At 45.2% G+C, this 17,541-nt stretch overlaps 1 protein-coding gene across 4 annotated transcripts in view; it reads right to left on the bottom strand.

The window, feature by feature from the left end:
* DOCK11 (dedicator of cytokinesis 11) overlaps window positions 1-17,541 on the bottom strand; it is a 78,227-nt gene that overhangs the window by 49,831 nt on the left and 10,855 nt on the right. For all 4 annotated transcript variants that reach the window (XM_088173177.1, XM_014887105.2, XM_088173178.1 and 1 more), the window contains exons 2-10: window positions 11,691-11,807; window positions 11,375-11,464; window positions 10,632-10,714; window positions 9,483-9,552; window positions 7,146-7,241; window positions 4,033-4,167; window positions 2,849-3,026; window positions 2,330-2,409; window positions 1,840-1,923 (exon numbers count right to left, since the gene is read on the bottom strand). In XM_088173177.1, coding sequence (XP_088029303.1) covers window positions 1,840-1,923; window positions 2,330-2,409; window positions 2,849-3,026; window positions 4,033-4,167; window positions 7,146-7,241; window positions 9,483-9,552; window positions 10,632-10,714; window positions 11,375-11,464; window positions 11,691-11,807 — 933 coding nt within the window. The remainder of the gene's footprint in view (window positions 1-1,839; window positions 1,924-2,329; window positions 2,410-2,848; window positions 3,027-4,032; window positions 4,168-7,145; window positions 7,242-9,482; window positions 9,553-10,631; window positions 10,715-11,374; window positions 11,465-11,690; window positions 11,808-17,541) is intronic.

Here is a 17,541-nt window from a genome sequence, read left to right as displayed (position 1 = left end):
TAAGTGGCCCAAAAAGTACAAGACATTCTCACAAATGAGTGCAATTTGATGACGTTACACAAAGGATTAAAGACATGAATTCATGGGTACGCCTCAATTCTTAGCAAACTGTTTTGTAGAGCACAGCAAACTAAACCTCAGAATGATTTCAGTTCCTTCCTGCTTTGTTGTAACCCAGGGGATCTTCCCAAACACCACTCAGAGCTCGGGCAAGAAAGCGGAACATAAGACAATGTTACACTCAGAAAAATATCTTCCACCACGAAGATATGACTGGGTCAGAGATGGCCCCTGTGCTTGAAATACAGAGAAGGCACCACATGGGGACTGTAAACAACATTTCAAAGTGGAAGGTATCAGCACAGCAGTAACTGGTATGGGTAGAAACAGCAAAGAGTGTCTGGCTGGGAAATCCAAACAGGCTCAATTATCATTATATATAATATATATTATTATGTATATTATCATATATATATATATATATATATATATATACACATACATACATATATATATATATATATATATATATGTATGTATAACCTCCTCCCTAACCCAGAACAGCCATGCCTGGTCTGTGCCTCTATAGCCACCCTCCTCAAAGAGCAGGCACACTTACAATCAAAGACCCTCAGCCTCTGACACACCCATTGCTCTGAGCACTGGGGACAGAGCTACCAAACACTCCTAAATATCAGCAGGTATTTTTGTTTCCCTTATTTTCTTTTCATCAGGAAGGTACATTGCAGGTAGACATTCCTGCTCCCAGTTTCCTTAGCACCAGGCATACACGTGTGCATGTACCAGCACCTGACTGGAGCAAAGTCTCTGCCTGGTGTTACAACAGATCCAACTGACTCACACCAGAATGAAGTGCTCTGGGTATAGAAAGAGGGCAATGAATTCAGCCTAACTATTTGGTTAGGTAAAAGAAGTTATCTTAGATTCTCTACAGTGAGTAATATTTCCATTTTTATTATCTGACTAGGATATAGGAAGTTTCTCATAGTTTCTCTTAAAAAATTAAAAAAGAAACCAAAAAGCCTTCTGGATACTTATCTTCCTTTTGTTAGACTCTAAAGAATTGCCAAGAGAAAAGCTCATTTTGTACAACTAAACCTTTTAAAGGCTAATTACATTTCCTTGTTAAACCAGAATGTTCTATTTTACAGGTGTGAACATGCCAAACCAAAAGGAGAACCAGAAACAATGACATAACTGGAACAGTTCTCTAAAACTCTGTTAGCAATTGCAACTCATTGCAACACTGAAATCTCACACCTGGACCCTGGCAGAGAATTCAAGTTCAAAGCCAAGAAGAAAACAGGCAATAAACAATGCCCCCCTGCTGCAGGGCATCAGACCAGCACAGGGTGTTTGTTTAATTTGTCTGTCCCTACATTTGAAAACTCCCTGAAGACCGAGGCTTTTCCTGCAAAGCCCTGTCATGGCCTTTGCCACCACTGCTCCCTGCTCCAGATGTGCTGATCCCATGCAGCATTGCAGGTATCCATGCAACAGCTCTTCTACTGCTTCTTCTTGCAAACATCAGAACTTCTCAGAGCCCCAGAGAAAATCTGGTTTGCAATCCAGCAACATCAAGAGGCACCACACAAATGCCAGCAAAGCTGGAGGAGGCCCCTGTGTGGGGCTGCTGCAACTCTCCCCTGCATTTGAGCTACCAGCTGAGCACTGACATCTCATCCTGCTCTCTGACAGGAATATATTCTGTTCTCCACTGGAAAACATGCTGCTTCTGCTTCTGTGGCCATGCAAGGGGACAAGGGAGGCCCAACACAGTGAACAAAACCTCACGCTGGCAAATGTGGGAATGTTTACCTGGACTTCTGGGTCGAAAGAAAAGATGTTTTGTCTTCCATCATTTCTGCTCAGTTTGTTTAGTTGATCTGTTTCTCTCCCATACTAGGACAAAGGAAGGCATTGATATTAGTGCCTGGCCACGCAGAGGGAAACACTCGTTACTGGGAAAGAATTGAGTCAAAGTAAAATCATTATTTTTCAGGTTGTCTTTGTGATACACGAGCTGATGCAAAGCATTGACATGGTGCAAGGACAGTGCAGAGATGTGGCTGTGCTGAAGGAAAAAGCAGGCAGAAGTAGGTAACCACACCTGGAGGTGAGAAACAAACAGCCTGAAACCACGGGGCTCCATCCATGGGACAGACAGGTGGGATAACAGAGACCCCACCAGCACTTGGTGCCTGCCCAGCTCCCCCAGAGCTGGAGACACAGAAAGCAGAAAACTTCTCCCAGATAAGCTGGACAGAAGCAGCCGTGGGCAGGGAGAGAGATCCTGCAAACACAATACCTTCATCAGCTCTGGATGCATGCTTCTCTCCAGGCTCTCCAGGATGTTCTCTGACTTGCCCTGCGTGCTTGATTCATCATCTGCAAGGACACAAGAAACAGATGTTCAAAACAACTGCAGGAGCACTGCTCTGCCAGAAAGCATCCTGCAGTACTTGCTAACAATAGCACAGAAACAGTTTACAGAGACTTTTCCATTCCTTGGGAGTAAAATTTTTCCATGCATTACCAGTATCAAAGTGTACTATTACAGTCTGCTAGGTCTGTCCAAAGCAGAACTTCAGCACAGAGCCAATTTTCCAGGAGCTTTGAAACTTTGCCACGGATTTCCCATCCAGAAGAAGGGTCACATTTCCCTCCACTTTTGTTCCTCAGACTATCATCTGTGTTATACTAAGCCCCTTTGCATGATACTGTGTGTCAGCCACAATTCTTGTTTTAAATACAGTACAGCATACACTGCTGCAGGCACACTGCTTGTACTCTGCTGGAGAAGGGAGGTGTTTGTTTACAAACTGACCTTGCACAGATTCCACAGCATCTTTCTTCTCTTGCACCAAACTCTCAGTATTGCTCTGAATGATCTTCCTCAGAGTCACCAGCCATTCCTCCATCTCCTGCTCAGTTTCAGCTGCAAGATAGTGGCTGTACTTGTCTATTGTCTTCAGCTCAAAGGCATAGCGGCGCATCTTGGGACACTGAACAAACAAGAGATTTCCATTACATTTTCCTCAATAACCCAGCACAGTACCTGCCACACAGCTCCTCTCTCTTGGAAATCACCCTCAGCTGAAATACCACAAAATACAAGGCAGGCACCCTCCCTGACACAGAATCCAGCTGCAATCACAGAGGGCTGTGTGGCTTGAGCAGGGCACAGGTCCATGGCCAGCTACTCTGAGCGAAGGAAAGGCAGACTGAAGCACAGACATTGCACCAAGGAGCAGGAACAGGCTCCTTCTGATGTCATCAGACCTTTAATATTTACCCAGAGGAGCCAAGAACTGGATTTGTCTGACATGATAAGCAATGCTGCACTCTGGGACGCTCAGAGGCATCTGTCTTAAAAAAGCAAGTGGTACAATGCAGCTTTTTGGAGCTGTGCTGGCCTTTAAACAGCATTTTCCAACCAGAAACCAAGGCAAATCTGATGCAACTTGGGAAATATATCCCATCCATCACTGAGGTGTGTTTTACTGCTTTTAGTGTGTTCAGAAAGATAAATGGGAACTCACAGCTCTGACTCATCCATGCTGAAGCAAACCACTGGGGTAATTTAAGCCGCCCTGCACCACAGTCAGTGCTTGAAGCTTCTGCAGAGACAGCAAGGGCAGAAGGCAGAGCAGCAATCCACTGCTGCACTTCACTCTAGCACAACTAAGCAAACCCAGGATTTAAACCTGTACAAATGCCTGCTCCTAAAACCTTATGAGCCCTGAGAAGGTCCTGAATCCAGAGGACTGCATGCTTGCATGGACTTATCAAAATATAGCTTAAGAAACAAGAAGCTGGTGCAAGCAGCAATTAGAGGAGAAAGGTGCCCCAGATAAAGTAACATCATTTACTTACTGGCCTATTGATCAGCTCAGCTGACCAGCTTTGGGTTAGCTTGCAATTCCATGCCTTCAGACCTGCAGAGAGCAGGCCTGTCTCAGAGCCAGCAATCCATAAGCCCATGTGGAGCCATGCAGAAAGGACACCTACCTGAACCACATCATTGCAGGCATCCAAGAATATGCAGCCTTTGGATTCTTTTGAAATTTTCTCATCTTTGTAGGAATTCAGAATATAGGAGCCATCCGTCAGCTGTGACAAGTAAAAATACCTCCTCTTGAATACCTGTAAAAATACAAATTCTTGCTCAGGCAAATAGTCACTGTACTGTACATCACAAACCATGGCCATGGTTTCCATATCTGCCCTCCCTACTATTGAGAAAATACTGTAACAAAAACCACTGCTGGCCCTGGAGCGTTGCAGATCCACCCATTTGAATATGGTTTGCTTTTACAAAGAGAGATTTCCATCATCTTCTTTAATTTTAATGCCCTCGTTGTTATTATAAGTTTGCCCATCTAAAGCAATGCCCATGGGCTTTTGGAGCTCATCTCTCAGCTGACTCCAGCCTCATTTATCTTTACAAAGTAATGCTGCACAGTAAATTCAGATCAGCACATTACTTGAAGATCCATCCCACCCTAGAGCAGGTATTTCCAGAGCCTTTTTCATATAGACCTCAGTTAGAATTACAAAGCAATTGTCTGGAAGACTTAGGAACAGACATGGGGAAATTCCTAGCACTCAAATGCAAGCCAAGGAACAATGCAGTGGGTTTTAGTGGCTTTGTTTTTTTTATACAAACCCATTTTCATGAACTGGCTTTGCATTAGTGTCCAATTCTTACATCAAGAACCAGTACTTTTGGGAGAAGTGCTCCTGTGTTTGTACTACTGATTTTCACGAAGGAAAAGAAATCTCTCCAGTATCTCTGAACATCTTTCTTCATGCTTGTCAACGAAAAGTTACTGGACTATAAATCAAGAGAACATTTTGGCAGCAATTGTGGTAGCACCATATGCTGTAAGGAGCAGGGTGCATTTCACAGTTGCTGGGTATCTGTGTTAGGAGAATCATGAAGAAAGCCAGGCCAAGCAGCACTGCAAGTATTTCTACTGTTCTGTCTACCTGGAAGATCTATGAATAAACACAGCATTTTTCATCCCACATAGGAGATTACAAGTAATTTCCTGCTTCTATCATTACTGACACTAGCATATGTTCAGTAAACCCACTGGCTTGCACAGACCTGGGAGGGAGCATCATGCCCTGAACCATAACCATCCCTTCTGAGAGGTAACCCCTGGCATCATTTGGGTGACTAATGAGCTGTAGAGATGCTTCACGGATTGTTGAACTTTAAGTTTTGTAAGATTTAACTAAACCTTTAGCTCAACAGAGCATAAAGATACATGGAAAGCTAAGGATGTGAAGCATTAATCCAGCCTAAACACTGATTTAGCACTTCACTGAAGCAATCTCAGGAATTTTGGCAGTGGATGCCACAGAAACCCATGGCAGATCTGTCTCTAGATATTACAGGGTTGATATCCCCTGTGATTATGGGATTTCATGCTAAACAGTTTGCATTTGCTGAACTCTGTTCAAAAGCAAATGCAGAATCAAACAGCAAACACTGTTCCTGTGATCTTCCCCCTGTGCAAGCACTGCTGTCAGAAATCACTGTCAGAAGATGATCATCATTTGAAATTAATACTATAAACCTGTGAGCAGAGGGAACATCCCCTCTGATCAGGCTACAAGTGCTGCTGGTGAGCACTGAGATTGCAGAGGGAGGCTGGAGAACTGGGAAGTGCATTTGGGCCAAGAAGGACACAAGGACAATCCTGATGGTGTGGTTGTAGTGCAGGCCACCAACGCCCTGCAAACCAGACAGGGAGAGCTGAGCCAAACCATGGCAGCTCTCTGCAAAGGAAAGGAGGCTCTGCAATAAAAGGGTGGCAGCTGCAGCCTAATGAGAGTTTGATTGTGGTTCAGCTCTGCACAGAACACACTGCACACGCTTAGCAGCAGTGTGAGGCACCAAGAGCTCAGCATTCACAAGGAGGACACAGCACAGCATCTCTCCAGGTGGTGATAAGGCTGAAGATGGTCAAAGTCCTCAGCTTGCTCACATGTGCCTTAGAGGTGTTTTGTAAGACACAGCTCAGAGAATGGCTGCTGATTCTCAGTACTCTGATGTAAGAGTTTCACTGGAGACTGATCTTACGAACTGAACTGAAGCCAGTGTAGTTCAGATAACTCCTCTCAAAGGCAGGCCTGAGGTGCAGGGCACTGAGACCAATGCCACCAGAGGCTCAGACAAGAACAGACCCAACTGACTACTTTGAGCATGAATGACACTGCCTCCAGAAGTTTCAGGGAAAAAAGCTGCTTTAAGCTTGCTTGGAAAAGCAGAGGATCAGAAAATCCTTTTCTGTCTACCACCTTCAAGCCCATTTTAAAACTCAAGTTAAAATTATCCCTATGAACAGTCCTGTTCCACTTCTCCTGAAAGCATTGAATCAAGTCTTGGAACAGTCAGGCTTTTTCAGATTTTTAAAATATATCCTTACAGAGCAGCCTTGCTGCAGCCATCCCTCAGCTGTACCATTGAGCATAACTCCCTAAAACAATCTCTCTGTGCTGTAACAAGGCAGCTGCATGGTGGGACAGCAGACAGACTCATTGCCACAGCAAAAACCTGTGGTGGAACCATTAAAAATCTCTGCACAGTCTAAGCAATGTCACACTGGATTATGAAGAGCAGAGAACAGGAGACAAAGCAGCTGTTGCTTTTAGGTCAGTAATGACTGCTACATCTCTGCAGTAATATCCCCCCTGCTTTAAAAGCAAAGATTTATCATTTTATTTTAAAGCTGGCCTCTCTACATGTTTCCAACCAGCAAGGAAACTATCATTTCAGAAAGCTGTCTTTGCAGGGCAGCTGTTTCACTTATCCCAGCTGCCTTCCTCTCCTGGGCCTCAGCTGCTCATCCACAAAACAATCTTGTTTTACTAGAACACGCTTCACCTTTTTGGTCAGCTCGACTGTCATGGTCAACATGCATCAGCCTCACATGCTGGGGAGGGGAGGGTCAAAAACTGTTGCCAGACTGGGTTTTCCAGTCCACCATGGGATACAAGAGGGGCAGATGCCCATCCAAACCCCAACCCAGCTGTTGTGCTCCTGGGAGCTTTGGAGATGTGGCCTGAACTTCACCTCATGCCTCGTTCATGAGTAACTGGACCAAACTCACCTTCATGGTAACAGTGATGGTGCTGTTGACATTTGCTTTGTGCAGCCAGCCCTGCTTTATCACACCACCCTTCTGTGAGCACAGGGAAGAGGAATCCTGAAAGACAGCAAACAAGGATAAAAAGAGGAGGTCAGGTAAACTGCTTCCCACAGGAAATTCCCCTTGGACAAAAGGATTTGTCCACCCTGGAAAGCAATACCATTTTAACTACAGCAATACAGTGACATGCAGGATGTATGTGTAACAGGAACAGCTATGCATACAGTGCTATCCCAAAAAAAAAAAAAAGAATCAGGGATATAATCCTTTCCAATAAAGAGGCAAAACAGGTTAGATTGAGTCACCTTTAAAAAAAAAAGAAAGATTATATCTATTCTGATAGAGATGCACAGTGATTTAGCAATGAACCCTGTCGGTTCTTTTGCGGTATTTCAAAACTTGGGGAAGATGGAAATTTTCAAGATGGTCTGTTTAGGAAGTTGCAAAATGCAGAACTCTGAACTTATTCTGACATTTCCTTTTGTCATTCTGACATTTTAAATTTCAGCAAAAACCACCAAACCCCAGTAAAAAAACTAAAATGTAACTGGCTGATTTCACATTTATCAAACCACAAAGTTTCAAGTGACCCAACCAGGCTGCTCCTGGCACACTAGACAGGGTTTCCATCCCCTCCTGCCCCATGGTCCCAGCAATAAAGAATGGCTCTCCATTCATACCTAAGCATGACCTCCACTGAGGAGGGAAATGAGAGCCCAAAGTGATGAAAAAATCTCATCCTGGGGCTTCCAGTGACTCAGCAGCAGAGGCAGCCCCAGCCTGCCCTGAGCCATGGAAGAGCTGATTTACAGATCCTGCTGCATCCAAAGGGGCAGGCTTTCACTCTTCTCATGTCTAACTTCCAGAGTAAATTTTTTGATACTTTATTTCCCTGGGTAAAACAACCTCTGATTTCTCCTTTATAATGGTTCACCCTCTTTCATCAAGAGATTTCTTTTACTTGAATTTCCATTACACAATTCTAATGCAAATGCTCTGTCGGGAAACTGTAACAGAATCCTTTAGATATGGCCATGCCAAAAGATATAAACGTCAAAATATCTGTGAAAGCACTAGCAATACTCTTCCACAACAAACCTCAGTAACTTCTCTTGTTTGAGTATTTGGGACACTGGCCAGAAGAAGAAAGGTCTCCAAATGTTGATAGCGTATTTTTGTCCTTTCGCTTTTTCGGAAGCAGGCTGATAACAGTTCACAGCAATGCCTCCAGCCCAGAGCAGATATTTTTTAAGAGGAAGCACCTCCAGTTAGTGATGTAATGCAAACCAACAACATAGCCAAAAAAATATTAAGGCCAAACTTGACCTAACATTCCCAATTATAAAGAAGCCAATGCTCCAGACCTGAGGTGTGCTGGGACGTACCCTGATAATCTGAGAAATGTGCATGAAACAGCTCCTCCAAATCTTTAGCTCTGCAACAAAGTTCCCTTTTCCTCTGTAAGTTCCCCAGCAGCAACATATTGGTGTAATGGGATTTTTAAATAGCTGGTCTAAACCCTTCCCTCTGTAAACAAAAACTTCCTAATCCACATGCATGGATCAATCTCCACGTGGTACTTGAAACAGAAAAACACTGCCCATCCCTTCTGTAGCAAATGAGATATGCATGGGCAGGAAACATGGCATCTGCACCATCCAAAATAACCACCAGGTCTGAGATGTCCCAGCTGGCAGAGCCCCCAGCTCACCCCCACAGAGGAGCTCCAGGGCTGCAAATCTTCCCTACTGCCAGCTGAGCACAAAGATGCCAATTTCCAGAGGAAGCCAGCACCTCCCAGCATTGGCACAGAACGTGCAGAGCAGGACTGACACACTGACAGCATGGTGGGTCAAAGTGCCTGATGAAAAATTGCAGGTTATGTGGTAAACCACAAAGCTTTGTAAAAGAAGAACCCCAGAATCACAGACTAGTTGGAAAACAGACTGCCCAGTTTTAGTTCTGGACATGAAGAGTTTTCCTTAGTAACTACTTGACTTCCTTTTTTTCCTCCTCCTATGATGCTCTGTTTCAAGGGAAAAAGCCATGAGAAATATGACTAATCTTCCAGATAACTTAGGAGACCCTTGGCTCCAAGAGATTATCTCATCATACTTTGAAGTAAATCACTGCCTCACTTTTGATCCCATTTTCACAGCAGAAAGCATCTCACCAGAAAACTGCTCCTAGGAACTGAATTGTGGCTTTGCTTTGTGAAATTAACTTTTTTATGTATTCCTGTTTTTTAACAGGAATATACTAAAAAAAAAAACCACAAAAAACCAACCTTCTCCTTACCTCATCCTTTTCAAAGTCTTCATCAATTTCAAACACATGGCTTGGAATTTTGTCTGGCCTAAAGGATTTGCTGAAATCAAAACACATTTTCATGTTTAATGAATGGAACATGAGGGTTGTATGAGCCAGCAGCTGGTGCTGGATCCAGCAGCAACAGCCAAACTGCAGGCTACAGAGCACAGAAAATAGATTTCAAGAGACCTACAGCTCCTTACAGCTGGGGAAAGCTAAGCTCTGAGTGCATTTCATGGAAATTAAGCACAAGCAGTCTGTAATTAGCTTTCTCTTGTTAGCTCTTGGATTCTGCAGAGTTTTTGCTGACTTGCACTTATGGAACAAAGAGAGAGCACTCTGGTTTATCTTCCATCTTCACCAAAAAAAAAGCAAGATCACACTACAAGATTATTCACAAATTTTAACATTATTTGATCAGCAGTATGACTCCATTGCTGCTTCACATTCCCTCGAGACCCTCAGAACAGATCCACAACATCCAATTAAGAAGAAAAAGCATTTAATGAGCTTCCAGCACATGAGCAGCCTGGACAGGGGTCCAGACATGCCCAGAGTGTGGCAGAGAGAGCAGAGCAGGCGCCATCACAGAGAAAATAACAATCCAGCAGAAATCAGAGATGTATGAGCCTGTCTGAAAAACCCAATTAGCTCTGGGGCTGGAAGCACAGGCACAGCCCAGCATTTCCAAGCACATAACTCCCCAGCAGTGCCAGCACCAGCAGCAATAACACATCACCCTCTTTGTACCAGGGCTCAAGGAGAATCTGCTTGGCATGGGAACACTGTGTGAGGCACACAGGGAACATCAGCCCAGCAGGACAACGAGGCTCCTGGGTTAGGATGTGCAGACACTGCCAACACTATTTATTGGAAATGGGTCTGGGCTGCAGTCTGGCCTCATCCCAGATGGAGGGGGTGTGCACACACTGGCGGGTGGGATGTGAGGCCACACACAGCATTGTGGGCATCTCCCTGACAGAGCTGGGATGGCACGATAACACAAACCTCTGGCTAGAACCTGCAGAGTGACATGCCTCTGGAGGAGAGGCTGCCTGTGGGACACAGGGAAAGGGCAGACTGCTCCTGCTAAGCCTGGGATCACACATCAGCATTCCAAGGGAGCACGACACTTACCATGGCAACATCCGAAAGTCTCCTGAGTATTCCTCATATTTGTAGTTTACCACGAGCCAGTCAGAGCTGTAGGTTTTAATGCACTGAAAGGAAAACAATACAGCTCTTAGAAAGCTACAGCAAGCAAAACAAAACCCAGCACCAGTCTGAGAGGTTAGACACTGCAGGGTGAGGTAAGCACAAGCGGGAAGGGCGTGGGCAAGGCTGCTTCACTTGTTTCACGTAGCAAAACAGAATTTCATAAGGAACCTTCTCAGCACAGAGACAAAAATCACACAGCATCGGGCCTGTCACACAGCTACAGATTTTGTATTTACATCACTCCAAGGCTCTAAAAAAGGAGTAGTGATTTGGGAGGAGACTGTTTTCCAGAAAGCAAAAGTTTTCTGTCCTCAGAAACACAGCATGTCTAACTTGGCACCGACCATCAATTTTTGTTCCACTGCACTGGAAGGGAATGGTCCCGGAGAGCAGCACTTCACAACAAACCCACAGCACTCCAGATGCTCCAGGGAGGTTGTGGATCCCCTCCTTGTAGGCAGGTGGTACAAAGTCACACACCTTATGTACAAAACTCACTGCAAGGACACTCTGCACATGAGATACCTGTGAGAACTCTCCTGTGCAGTGGGGCAGTGTGCCCCACAAAGGAAAAGCCAAGTGATCTCCAATCCTGCAGATCAGGATTGAACATCTTGTCCAAGGGCTATGAAGTGCAGGTGTTACATGGGCTTTGCTCCTACCTCTTTGACAAAGAGACTCTGAGCTTTCTTTAGAGCATCTTCTGGCACCGTGGACTGGACAGTCCTTCTCTGTCGGCTGATGACCGAGATCTGCAGGAAAAAGGAAAACACTTTTTCAGCACAAGCTCCATCTTCAGGGCTTGACATTCACTTTAAATAAACGGGGTGGGCCTAAACCACCAGTGGGTCATTTCGGTTTTATGTGTCAGTAATGCAGCCAAAATTAACATATGGGTTAATGGTGGAAATTTTCCAAGGTAAGCAGGACAGGAGACGACTGAGCCTCAACCATGGCAAACAGCCAGAGCAAACTCACAGACACATCTTCAATGGGAAATATCAGGAGGTCCCGGAGGGGATCACTGTAGATCTGAACTTTGCGCTGAAGGATCACGTTCTCATAGTCCAAGGGTTCCACCACTTTCGTTTTTTCCTGCAGGAAAAACAGGTGATGAAGAAAATTACATATATGTAACATCTAAAATAAGCAGTAACTAACATCTTGTGCTTAATTTCAAACTGTGTGACCACTGGACTGCCCATTATTCAGCACTCTGGTACTCCTGTGCTGCCCTAAACCAGGACACCACTGATGAGCAATTTTTGCAGAGAGGGAAATGAGGGGTTAAGTTTTAAGTAATAAACTAAGGGAAGACACAAAGCACTGTACTGCTCTGTCTCAACACAGTCTCTAATTTCTTAATGGAGCAAGAAAGCCTCCTGGAGAGGCCATAGCTTTAACAGCTGCAAGATCCAGCATCTTTATGTTTGAGCAGCTCATCCAGCTCAGCTTGGAAGAAACACTGGCTCCTGCACTGGCTCTGCTCAGCACAGGGCTGGTTTTGCTTGAGGAGTGGATGAGAGCTGTGCTCTCCTAGCAATGATGGGAGCAGGGCTGCTGCTAAGACTGCCAAAGCAGAACCTCAGCCATGGAAGGAAGAACAGCATCCCTCTGGAAAGACAGGAAAGCCCTCTCCATAAATCGCACCCCAGACACAGCCAAAGGCTAGAGCCCAGTTTTATTCTCACTCACATTTCAGGGAAGCAAGAGGAACTCCTCCAAAAATCCCTGAAGTCACGAGCAAAAACTATTAGGAGAGTTTCATTACATTACCTATTGCACCAATTTTGTCTGTGTAACAAGTCCAGAAAACAGAACTTAGTAAAATGAGAAAAACACAACTTCTGAAGCAGGCAAATGCCATCTCAGCTGCCCAGCCTGACTTCAGGTTTCCTGAGCCAGAGTCAGGCTCTCAGCACTGATTGTGAAAATCAAACTTCACACCAAAAGCCAACCAATGACTGTGTATACGAGTGGTCACAATAAAACAGGAACCTAATTCTCATCACCTTTGCCTTGTTTTGAGTATTGACCAAAATCCTGATGCTTGGCCCTGCCACAGAGCATTTATGAAACCCCTGCAGCAGCACAGACATGACATCCTTACAGGACAAAATGCTTGGGCTCTCCACTCTTGGAAGAGGAACATCAGATGCTTCCCCAAGGGCAGCAGAAGTTACCCTCCAGTCAAATGGCTTTTCTGGCATGAACTGCTCACCATGACTGGAGTTAAAGACGAGACCAATACAAAGTCTCTTGCTGAACACAGACAACCTGCACCTTAAAAAAATGAGTTCCAAATGAGGACTGAAAGCTCAGCATTGGATAACACCACTGGATAAACAGCCACACCACCCAGAGGCCAAACAACTCAATATTTTCTGTGACATGTGAGACAAGCAGATTAGTCAACAATGCTCTTCCATAGGCAATCCTAGCCGAAGGTCCTGTGCCTGTTCTGTGCCTTTGGCTCCTGAGGAGCTGGGATACATTAATGAAACACCTCCTGCCTCAGACAGTTTTGCATTTAAAATGTCTCCTTTCCATGCTGCAGAAATCCAGCATGAATTAGCTCAGTTATCTGAAAAAGTTCTCTTCTTAATCACTCTGAAAACTTTGCTTTACTGCTTGCACAGTCCTGAAAGGAACCTCACACTGCTCAGATTACCAGTGAGAAAGACAAAGGTCAGGCAACAGAGCCCAGGCTGGGTGCCAGAGCACCCAGGGGCTGCTGCCTGCTCCTTCAGCCAGGAGGGATTTGGGAATGGAGTGACAAATGCTGCCAGTCCCCCTGAACACACACACAACTTCTTGCTTCTATATCCAAGCCTCGAGCTGTACAGGGATTTAATAAGAAAATGAAGAGTCCATCTGAAAAACAGGAGCCTGAAAAACCCAACAGGTAAACAGAGAAAAGGAACTCTCAGTCAGTCTTATGCTCATTAAATGCTTAATTGAATTTGGTTAATCATCTGAAACACCAGTCTTACTCCAGGATAGTGCTGTGTACTTCTGAAACTCTGCCAAGCTTTGCAAATTAATGTGAATTAACAGGACATCCATTTGCAGGTCTGGGGCCCCAAAGCTTGTCCTCCCCACGACACAGGATGCCACAGAGCAGGCACACAGCTCTGCCAGCCTCTGATTCCCTGCAGCAATCCTGGCAAAACTCAGCAGCCTTTTGGGTTAAAGCAGTGCCATGGCCCTGAGAACTCCCGCCAGGCCCTTCTCACCTCACCCTGCAGCAGCTGTAAGAGTGAATTTGAGTCCCTCTATGAACTTTCCACATCCCTTTGGGAATGCAGGCCTTCCAATCAAATTGTATTTTTAGTCTTTTTTTATTTTGCAACATGGTCCTGAAACTAGGACTGTGTTTCTAAAGCTGTCCTTTTAAAAGGCTGGGCTTTGATGACATTTCTTTTCTAGATCTGATGCCTCTGATGACCAGCAAGACAAAGTCCTGGCAGTCATCCTCATGGGATTCAATGACAGCTAAAGGGTAAGAGCTGAAAAGGATCCCAGATCCTCACAGGAGATGTTTGATAACTCAGAGCACTGCCTACAACAAATACGAAAAAAAATCTTTAAAACTTGCTGCAACCCTTCCAGTCTGGTGGATGTAATAATATTGGAAAAAATGTGTGGTGCAGGCTGTGATCTCTATCTGACAAACCAGTGCCCTGTGACACGCATCTGATGCCTGAGGGATGGAGGGATGTGCACTGGCACCCAGAAGGTTCTGCAGCACCCAGACAGGCATTTCTCCTCTGATAGAAACACAGTCCCTAGGGCTCCCCTTCCCCAAGGTGTGCAAATTCCCTGTCTCAGCACACAGCAGCCCTCCATTCCCTGCAGCTCAGGGTTACACTGACCATGCTCACACCCAGCACATCACCCCAGGCCACAACAGGAACCACAGACATGTCTCTGAAGCAAAGCCAGAAGATGAAGGTCAACCTGTTTGTTAGCAGAGCAGCTGCTCAAGGAAGGATGTGGCCTGGCTCCTGCCTGCCATGGAGGAAACAAACTCCTCCATCCATCCCAAACTGTGCCCAGGGGGCCAGGCATGCTCATGTCCCTGCAAACAGACCCTGGAGCAAGGAGGGAGCCATCCCAAATACCTGTTGCCCTTCTGACCCTTTCAGTCCACACACTCCAATCAGTCCAGAAAGGCTGGAGATAAAGCTTTAAATGCTGAAAATGGGATTTCAAAGTCTTAATTTTCCTGAAGGTTGAAGTGTACACCCAACACCACCCTGGGCTCAGATCACTCTGCCCAGCACTGTCACAACAGCAGATGGCACCCACCAAAGCCATTACAAAAGCAGAAGAAAAACTATTACACTAAAGTAATTAGAGTCTTAGAAACCACAAATTCCTCCACAGGGGAAGCCAATACCCAAGTACAAAGAAATGCTGCCAGTCCAGTAACAAAATCAATGCATTTCTGCAGGAAAAAACCGTGCAGTGCTGCCAAAGGCATCCTGCTCTGTGGCACACACAGCTCTTCACCCAGGGCAGGCAGACACTGCACTGTGATGCTGCTGGGCTCCTCTGAGCTCCTGGGAACACAGCAGGGACAGGCTGGGGTGAGCTGCCCTCTCCTCTGGATGCTGCACCCAAGGACAACCAGCAGCAGCAGCCAGCCCAAAGCACTGCAGCTCACTGTGCTGGGATAAAAAACAAGGGAAATATCTCAGAGGAAAAAAAAAAAAGTATAATTTTAAACAAAAACAACGTGGGAGCAGTGCACTCTCCCAGATAAGCCCACTCATCCCTCTTGAAAAAACCTCAGGTTCAAGCACCCCGCACCAGGCAGTTCCCAAAAACACACACTGCTCTCTCTGTCCTCTGCCCCAAGGCTGCTGAGGGCCATGCAGAGTCTGCTGTGCTGGAGCCCCATCCACGCTGGGTCACGAGGCTCCACTTGGACAACAGCACAGGCAGAACAACAGCCTGTCTATTGGAGTATTGACTCCCCACCACAAGCGAGCTGGCTGGCATTTTAACAGGAAATTCAGAGAAATTACTTCAACAGAAACATGCCCACAAACACCAACACAAGGCTCTGCCTTTGGCCAAGCACGAGCACAGAGAGCCCAGAATGAGGGAAAACCCAAGTAAGGTCCTCAGTCCCTGCTTGTCCCACTGCCCTCTGCCAGCCCGAGCCCAAATCCTCCTCAAGACACCAGAGAGAGAGCAAAGGAAAGGTTTAGAAGGGAATCATCCATTAACAAAGAGGGGGAGACTTAAGTCAGATTAAATTATCACCTTTCTGCACCCATTTTGCAAAGTGTGTAAAACTCCTTCTATTTGCTTTATAAACAAAAGCTCACAATGACTCCTATAGTTCACATGAACAAGCTAAGAACATTTCTGTTTTAAACTTTCAGTGCCTGAAAGCCAGCAGTCACCTGTCTTTCAGTGTTCTGCATTTGAATACCATAAAAACACACTTTTTTGTTACATATGATTAATGTTTTTCTGACCCATTTCTCCCAGAATTACAACAGATATAACCCAAGTGATGTGAACGTACAGAATGAAAAATGTTTCTCTTGGGGATTTTTTTTAAAGCAGCAGCCAAAGGAAAACTACGAGAAAGCTTTTATATTTTCAGTCCTATCAGTTCAGCCCTCATTTAAAACAATATCCAGAGAAGAAAATGGCAAACCAGGCTGGCTTGGCTCCAGTGTAACCAATTTTCTGCTCCCTTTGCAGTGACAGCCCTCAGCAGCTGCCTGCACACAGCGGAAGCCAAACCCAGCACTGGAGCTGCACCACACTTGACTTTCACTTCTTGTGGTCCCAACGGGCACCAAGCACTCACAAACACTCACAAACACTCACACCCTGCCCTGCAAGGCTTCCTCTGGGCCTTCCACTGAAAAACCTGCAGGTTCAGCAGCCCCCAGCACGTGACTTTTTCTCACATCCTCAGAAATGAAGCCCTACCCAGTGTGTGCATCCACATTTCAAAGCAGCCAGAGAGACACAAATGAGATGAGTTTTTAAAGTTCTGGTTGTTTAGAGCAGCTGAGGAGAGAAGAGGAAGAGGACAGGCCAAGTGTATGCATACAACTGTATTATCTCAGAGTGTACAACTGTTCCCCAAAATTTAGTGACCATTTCACAGCCTATGTGCTGCCTCATCTGCTGCAACCCTGTAGTGCACTTATGTGAAAAGTCAAGCAAAACCCGAATTTTAAAATAAATACCAAAGGATCAAACAGGTGAAATATACAGAAAATGAGAGGAAAAGTAAATTTGGAGAATTAAAAGCTAAAAGAGGGGAAAATGGAGACGTACAACTACCCTTGGGACATACCTGTCACAGCTACAATCACATCACTTCTGAGATTGGCAATACTCCAGGGCAGAGGGACCACTCCTCATTGCAATGCACAATCTGGAAATGTGAGGCTAGCTCAAAATCAGCATAAAGAAGTCCCCATTTTTTCATTTTGCTTAAGAAACCTGACTGTACATGAGAGAATTCAAATGATGCCTGGGAACTGAGCAAACTCACTTAGCAAACCATATGGGCATATGGAATTGAGCAGTTTCTATCCACAGAAAAGCTTTTCCATAGCCAGGGATTCAAAGATCAGGTCAGGGCAAACTCAAATTGCGTGGTCTTTAAGAGCTTTTTTTTTTTAGTATCACATTTGTGACTCCTTGCCTTTTCCACCCCCAGTTCCTGCACTGCCATCTGATCCCATTTACCCACTCTCACTCAAGCTTGCAGAAAGGCTACAGAGCTCAACTTACAAAAGCTCAGATTCACAGAGAAGTCATCATTCCAGACTGCTGAGCATAAGAAAGA

The sequence above is a fragment of the Sturnus vulgaris genome, chromosome 14, assembly GCF_052056855.1.
Source record: "Sturnus vulgaris isolate bStuVul1 chromosome 14, bStuVul1.hap1, whole genome shotgun sequence".
Taxonomy (NCBI): Eukaryota; Metazoa; Chordata; class Aves; order Passeriformes; family Sturnidae; genus Sturnus; species Sturnus vulgaris.
This window is presented reverse-complemented; position numbering and strand designations above follow the sequence as displayed.